This window comes from Coregonus clupeaformis, chromosome 3 (genome assembly GCF_020615455.1).
Source record: "Coregonus clupeaformis isolate EN_2021a chromosome 3, ASM2061545v1, whole genome shotgun sequence".
NCBI classification, from domain to species: domain Eukaryota; kingdom Metazoa; phylum Chordata; class Actinopteri; order Salmoniformes; family Salmonidae; genus Coregonus; species Coregonus clupeaformis.
Window position 1 is genome coordinate 23,108,593 of NC_059194.1, and position 8,275 is coordinate 23,116,867.

Below are 8,275 nucleotides of genomic sequence, written 5' to 3' on the forward strand. Positions count from 1 at the left end.
AGAAAGAAATAGCCTATTCCAAACAGACTCTGGGACAGTTGTGGGATGATAGATCCTAAATTCATACAACCAGTAGGCCTAGGCTAAATAAATAAAAACTTTAAAAAGCAATGAGTCTGATGCAACAGATCAGAACGTTTAGCATAACATTTTGATAAATTATTATTTCTTCACGTTATAAGCACAGCAATGTGCACAAGGCAGTAGGCTACGCGCGAATGTCCCTGTAGCTCAGTTGGTAGAGCATGGCGCTTACAGGGTTGTGGGTTCGTTTCCCACGGGGGACCAGTATGAAAATGTATGCACTCTCTAACTGTAAGTCGCTCTGGATAAGAGCGTCTGCTAAATAATAAAAAATTAAAAATAAAGATGTTCTTCCATAATGCAATTTGCGGGAAAACACCATTGTGAGCGGTTACATGTAACAGAGAGGAAAATATCTGTTCGAATTTTTGAAAGAGGGGAGATCTAAATATGCAACAACTAGCATTGCTTGCTAATATGACTAGGATTGTGCCTTTGGCTACTGGACAATGAAAGAAAGTTGATTTGAAAACCAATAGAACATAAGAGAAAAAAGGCTACTGGTTTCAATGGCATATAATAATAATTGCTTGCACGTTTGGTCGGATTTTGGCTAGGCTACTTTGAAGCAAGGTAAGACATGCCTCATAATATGTAGTAAAACGTTCAGGTTTCAAACAATTACGTTTATGTTTTCAAAATGCATACTGCCTGCAGATCATTGCAAAGTGGTGTGTAACACGCTGAAGCCTGCCTAGTTGCCTATGCACTTGAATGGCGAATGAGAAGCGTGCTTCAATTACCAGTTAAGAAATAGTCACTCTTTTTAATCGTGGCCATTGTTTTTTACACGTGATTGCCTTTAGAATTGTTGCGCAATGATTAGGCTTATTAAAGTGCATGTTTCACTCCAGCAGCAACAAACATCTGTTTAAGCTGTATCAGCAGCTCTTGCGCTACATCCACTGGTATTTCAATCAATTATTAGGCTAAAATGCATTATTTGTCAATGGGATTTTTTTTACGGACAATTGGCAGGCGGCAATTATATTTATCGACCTTTCATTTTTTTTATCGGCCAAAAGCCGGCTATTACCGGCTAACAGAAACCCTGGTGTGTATCCTACCTGAGCAGAGGTGTGAGTAGAAGCCCTCGCCCTTCAGCATGAGGAGGAGGGAGCCCCATCCCAGCAGCACGGCAGAACACAGCAGGTTCTCCAACACCGCCGTCACAGCCATCCACCTGCGCCTTCTATAGGCCTGGAGGAGAGAGGGTGCCATTGCTGCTCTGAGAGAGAAAGAACACAGAGAGAGAGAAAGAGAGGAGAGAGAGAGTGTGTGAGAAAGTAGAAAAGAGAGTTTAATCAATACATGTAGATGTTACAGCCAACAGTACAGTATTAGGCTACACATTTCCAGCTATAGGCCAGTATGTCACTTTGACAAGGGGACACTGGCTAGGATCCAGTGAATCACGTCTCTGGAATCAGAAAGAGTTCAAAAAACAGAACAGCTTTGACTAAACAAGGTCATGGAACATCACCCACCAAATCCCCTGGTCCTTTTTCAGAATAAATAGCAGTTTTAGTTCAAACCAGTACAAGACACCAGTCAGCCTCTACCACACACACACACACACACACACACACAGACACACACACACACAACAGTGGACAGGTGACCTCAGTCTCTGACATGACCAACAGCCAACATCAAATAGCCTACTGTCCGGTCAAGATCCCCTCAACAAACTCGTAAAAAAGGACTAAGCGAGCAGATGAGAGAAAAAAAAAGACAGTGCAGTGAAAGAGGGGGGAGAAAGGAAAGAGAGGGGGGCGTGTGTCAGTGGACTTGAGTTAGCCAAAGGGGGGGGCAGACGTGAACAGGAAACCCATTCAACAAACTTTATGAGGGGGTCCTGTCTGTGACTGTGTAGTCTGTGCAAGTGTGTCTGAAGGGGACAGACAGAGAGTGTTTTATTGAGAGACGGCTGAGAGAGAGAAAAGGGTGTGTGTCGGGGGGAGAAAGAGAGGGAGTGTGTGTGTCTGTGTGTAATGTGATTAGGCATAGTCCAGCGCACTCCTTTGTGCCAAGAAAGTATCTGAAGAGGGGGATTTCTCTTGTAACTGACACCCCATGCTGGACACACAATCACACACACGACTCTCTTAACCCTCTCAACAATGAGTAACATCTTTACAGGCACTTAGCAACTTATGTCTGTAAATGTGTTCTAGCTGTGATTCCGAGGTAATAGAGGACATTGACTGACTGCGACAATAACACTCCACAACAACAATGGTATGCATCAGCTAAGTATAGGACCTAGTCCTAGTATCTACAGCACTGTCACATGAATTGGACTTCCAGAGAATCCCCTCCACACACATACCGGTAGGACTACAGAGAAAATGCCTGGCAAAGCTCATCACTGTGCTATTTTAGATAAGAACGAGATGTATCTCTGTGTGTGCCTGAAGTAACCTGTGTGTGCCAGTGGTAGCATGTGCATGAGAAATGACAGAAACATGTCACGTGGAGTGAAAACGGAGTTATACAAGTCTGTCTCTTACTTTCCCTCCTCTGCCTATCTCTCACGTTCTCTCAACTCACAAGACTTCCCACCTCTTTTCCCCCCCACGTGCTGTTATCACTCCTTCCTTCCCCTTGGCCTTGAGTGGGTCGTTAGTCGTTAGAAAGAGGAAATGGGTGACTGTCGTGGTGTAGGAAATGTGGACATGTTCTTGATGGTGCACTACTAAAAAAGAAAACATCTCAATTCTATCCCCTTGCCTTTGATTTACCTTCACCATTCAACAAATCTCTGACAGAGTGAGAGACTGAATTCAACACTAGACTGAAAGATCGGTTGACACTCAACTGAATGATTAATCCATTAGCACAGTCCTGGGAGCTGAGGCTCGCAAACAAGTAGGAGCACAAAGAAACAGCTCATTTAAGGTTAACAAACAACCGGCAACCCCTATCATATCACAGTGTGTACTGTTTGTGTGTGTGGGAGAAAGATTGCGAAAGGGAGAAACACAAACCCATATTATTTCCTGCAGTACCTATATTGCAGACTATTGTACAATCCTATTCTAGCTAAGATACAGCTTAATGATGCAATGCTGTAACTAACTTCTACTTGATATGTACTCAGCTCTAGACAAGGCTGTGTAGGTCATAGGTTTGAAAATGTGTGGTAGCCTATTACAAAGCGTTATGAAATGGTTATTATTACACAGCGTTTTTAAAACTGTAATTCTATTTGGTTATAACAAGGGAGGCCATGCATTGGATTATTGTGACTCGTCACGTGAATCAATTTGTCTCTCCCTCTCTCTCTCTCTTCCGACCCAAGGGATGATTCTGAATCTGAACTTGACCAGTTGGGTTTACCAACCTCCACGGGCTGGACAACAGGACAAGATGTCAGGGAAAACACTTTACTTTCAAGTTCTCCTTCAATAAACGACACACAGCACATGGCTTCTATGCTCCATGGTGTATAAAAAGCAAACCCACCGATAGTGCGTGGTCAGTGACTCGCTCACAGCTGTCTCACTGCGCCATGACCTCGAAATAGTCTCTCGTTACCGACTCTGTGGGGTGGTTGAGGTCTTTGGTAGCTAGCTATGTTAGGAAGAAGTGGCGTAAAGTACTTAAGGAAAATACTTTAAAGTACTACTAAAGTAGCTTTTTGGGGTATCCCTGGTCATCCCTACTGCCTTTTATCTGGTAGACTCACTAAACACAAATGCTTAGTTTGTAAATGATGTCTGAGTTTTGGAGTGTGCCCCTGGCTATCCGTAAAAAAAAATTACAAAAAAATTGTGCAGTCTTGTTTGCTTAATATAAGGAATGTGAAATTATTTATACTTCTACTTTTGATACTTCAGTATACTTAAAACCAAATACTTTTAGACTTTTACTCAAGTAGTATTTTACTGGGTGACTTTCACTTTTACTTCAAGTATGACAATTGGGTACTTTTTCCACCACTGTTTGGAAGGAAGTTCACTCTTGCTGACCTCATGTCCTCAAATTTAGGACACAACAATGGATACAGCGCATTCGAAAAGTATTCAGACCCCTTGACTTTTTCCACATGTTGTTACGTTACAGCCTTATTCTAAAATGGATGAAATTGTTTTTTTCCTCATCAATCTACACACAATACCCGATAATGACAAAGAAAAAACTGGTTATAAAACAAAACTGAAATATCACATTTACATAAGTATTCAGAACCTTTACTCAGTACTTTGTTGAAGCACCTTTGGCAGCGATTACAGCCTTAAGTCTTCTTGGGTATGACGCTACAAGCTTGGCACACCTGTATTTGGGGAGTTTCTCCCATTCTTCTCTGCAGATCCTCTCAAGCTCTGTCAGGTTGGATGGGGATTGTCGCTGCACAGCTATTTTCAGGTCTCTCCAGAGATGTTCGATCGGGTTCAAGTCCGGGCTCTGGCTGGACCACTCAAGGACTTTCAGAGACCTGTCCCGAAGCCACCCCTGCATTGTCTTGGCTGTGTGCTTGGGGTCGTTGTACTGTTGGAAGGTGAACCTTCGCCCCAGTCTATGGTCCTGAGCGCTCTGGAGCAGGTTTTCATCAAGGATCTCTCTGTACTTTGCTCCATTCATCTTTCCCTCGATCCTGACTAGTCTCCCAGTCCCTGCCGCTGAAAAACATCCATGCTGCTGCCACCACCATGCTTCCCCATAGGGATGGTGCCAGGTTTCCTTCAGACGTGATGCTTGGCATTCAGGCCAAAGAGTTCAATCTTTATTTCATCAGACCAGAGAATCTTGTTTCTCATGGTCTGAGAGTCTTTAGGTGCCTTTTGGCAAACTCCAAGCGGGCTGTCATGTGCTTTTTACTGACGAGTGTCTTCCATCTGACCACTCTACCATAAAGGCCTGATTGGTAGAGTGCTGCAGAGATTGTTGTCCTTCTGGAAGGTTCTCCAATCTCCACAGAGGAACTCTGGAGCACTGTCAGAGTGACCATCGGGTTCTTGGTCACCTCCCTGACCAAGGCCCTTCTCCCCCGATTTCTCAGTTAAGCTGGGCAGCCAGCTCTAGGAAGAGTCTTGGTGGTTCCAAAATTCTTCCATTTAAGAATAATGGAGGCCATTGTGTTCTTGGGGATCTTCAATGCTGCAGACATTTTTTGGTACCCTTCACCAGATCTGTGCCTCCACACAATCCTGTCTCGGAGCTCTATGGACAATTCCTTCGACCTCAAGGCTTGGTTTTTGCTCTGACATGCACTGTCAACTGTGGGACCTTATATAGACAGGTGTGTGCCTTTCCAAATCATGTCCAATCAATTGAATTTACCACAGGTGGACTCCAATCAAGTTGTAGAGACGTCTCAAGGATGATCAATGGAAACAAGATGCACCTGAGTGCAATTTTGAGTCTCATACCAAAGGGTCTGAATACTTATGTAAATCAGATATTTCTGTTTTTAATTTTTAATACATTTGCATTATGGGGTATTGTGTGTAGATTGATGAGGAAAATATTTTATTTAATACATTTTAGAATAACGCTGTAACATAACAAAAAGGAAAAAGGGAAGGGGTCTGAATACTTTCCGAATGCACTGTATAGGCTACTAACACCCTTGTTAACACTGTATGTGTCACGCCCTGACCTTGAGAGCCCTGTTATTTCTCTAGTTAGTTTGGTCAGGGTGTGAATGCTAGTTGGTCTAGGTTATATATTTCTATGTTGGCCGGGTGTGGTTCCCAATCAGAGGCAGCTGTCGATCGTTGTCTCTGATTGGGGATCATACTTAGGCAGCCATTTTGCCTACCTATGTTGTGGGATCTTGTTTCTGTTTCTGTTTCGGCTTGTTGCTGTTAGCCTTTAGAACTTCATGTTCAGTTGCTTTTGTTATTTTGTCAAGTGTTTATTTAATAAATTAAACATGTACGCATACCACGCTGCACCTTGGTCCGATCCTTTATACAACAAACGTGACAGAAGATCCCACCACCAATGGACCAAGCAGCGTGGCCAGGAGGAGCAGACACCCTGGACACAGGTGGGGAAGACATTTTGGACATGGGAGGAGATATTAGCCGGTAAAGGACCCTGGGCGAAGGAAGAACTCCAGGCAGGAGAGGATCAAAGACGGTGCCGACCGCGAAGGAAGCACGAAAGGCAGCCCCAAGAAAAAAATTTGGGGGGGCACACGGAGCAGAAGGAGGCCCTGAAAGGGCTGACTGTGGAGGAAGAGGAGGCCACTATTATAGAGGCCCTCCAAGACATGCAGCTCAGCACTCTGAGAGAGGAGATAACTACCTTACTGGGGCTGTTAGCTAAGAGAGAGCAGGAGAGCTCCCTTCAGAGGGAGGCGCTGCAGGAGGCCCACAGGGAGAAGGAGTCAGTGGATGCACGGAGAGAGGAGCTGGCCAGACAACAGGAGGAGCTGAGAGAGGAGTTAACCCTCCAGCAGCAGAGAACTCAGTCCTTAGAACAGAGGCTGGAGGAGCCAAGTTTCAGTGTACTGAAAGAGGAGCTGGCCAGACAACAGGAGGAGCTGAGAGAGGAGTTAACCCTCCAGCAGCAGAGAGCTCAGTCCTTAGAGCAGAGGCTGGAGGAGCCAAGTTTCAGTGTACTGAAAGAGGAGCTGGCCAGACAACAGGAGGAGCTGAGAGAGGAGTTAACCCTCCAGCAGCAGAGAGCTCAGTCCTTAGAGCAGAGGCTGGTGGAGCCAGGTTTCAGAAGAGAGCCAACTCCCTGCACTCGCTTTGAGGAGCGTGTGACCGTGCAGGCAACAGGCTATGCGCCGGCTTTACGCACTGTGCCGCCAGTGCGCCTTCACAGACCGGTACGGCCCGTGCCTGCTCCTCGCACCACTAGGGTCCAGACAGGACTTGGTGCAACACGGAGTGCCTGGACACAGCCCTTAGCTGTGGTATATTGGCCATATATCACAAACCCAGAGGTGCCTTATTGCTATTATAAACTGGTTACCAATGTAATTAGAGCAGTTAAAATAAATGTTTTGTAATACCCATGGTATATGGTCTGATATACCACGGCTGTCAGCCAATCAGCATTCAGGGCTCACACCACCCAGTTTATAATTTTCATTATAAGATGTGTGACTTGCACCAAGTTGTCCTTATATGATGTGTGAATTCTACAGTTGAATTTTTGATTTTTTAAAATTCCATAGGGCCGGCAGGTCAAACAAACGCCTAAAATGAACGAGTCACTCAGAAAAATTAATAATGACTCTCGTGTCAGTAAAAAGAGTCATTAAAAAGAACGACTCGTTTGCAAACTGCACATCCCTACTAAAAAGTAGGCCTGCCCTAATTAACCCGCATAATTATTGTCATCCAAAGATAACAACAACAAGCAAATATAACATAACAAATCGATTATTATCATTGCAATAACTCATTAGCTAGCACATGTACGCCTGAAAGTAACTCAAACACCATCCATTCGTCAGCTGGTGCCTGCCTTGGTGGGTATTTTGGCACTTGCTAGCTTTTAGTGTCATTTTTTGATACAAAGTCAACTAAAACATGTTGAAGTTTCTAATAAAAAAAATAGTACTTACTTAAGCTGTTTTTCTACTGAAAAATAAATGACGTTGACAGAACGTTTCTTGTAGCTGTAGAAACACTTTTCTATGTCTATGACTTCTATTGCTTCTCTTCCCCTCCTAAAACAAAACACGACTCTGATTTATATCAAGCCTACACCGCGTTCTTCGCGAGTCGTTACTTGCACGGCATAATGTAATATATTTTCGTGTACTCGTTCTTTCTCTCCATTTACTCCCTCTCCGAATTTGACTTCGTAACTCGCTCCCTCTGTAATTTCACTCCCAAGAATCCTAGCCATCCGCCCCTTTGTCACTTGGTCACAGTAGCCACCCGCCCCTTTGTCACTTGGTCACAGTTGTGCTTTGGGGACATGGCTTTCTCTGCCAGTGAGGACTAATGTAGGGTGTCGGCTACCTGTAGGTTAGCCTACTGGAAAGTGGCAATGATGAAAAAGTGAGAGGAAGACGATATTCAGCTCTAGACATGAACCCCCCAAAATTAAAATAATAAAAACTATCCATCAATTACAATGGGTGACATCGGTTCAATAAGTTTCATTAAGACATGATGTTTCACATATTTTCACCTCTATCTATGTGCCATGTTACACTGTTGAACAACTGCCACTGGCAATGCCACGACAGTCTTTCTTCTACTTCTTCTTCGATTAG

At 44.1% G+C, this 8,275-nt stretch overlaps 1 protein-coding gene across 2 annotated transcripts in view; it reads right to left on the bottom strand.

The window, feature by feature from the left end:
- The window catches only part of LOC121542253 (large neutral amino acids transporter small subunit 3), a 36,832-nt gene extending 28,949 nt beyond the window's left edge, over positions 1–7,883 (bottom strand). The window contains exons 1-2 of one of the 2 annotated variants that reach the window (XM_041851697.2): positions 7,616–7,883; positions 1,152–1,307 (exon numbers count right to left, since the gene is read on the bottom strand). In XM_041851697.2, coding sequence (XP_041707631.1) covers positions 1,152–1,305 — 154 coding nt within the window. In that variant the 5' untranslated portion in view covers positions 1,306–1,307; positions 7,616–7,883. Of the gene's footprint in view, positions 1–1,151; positions 1,313–7,615 lie in introns of both variants that reach the window. The other variant, XM_041851696.2, reaches the window with a different exon arrangement.
- Between the last annotated feature and the right edge of the window lie 392 nt (positions 7,884–8,275).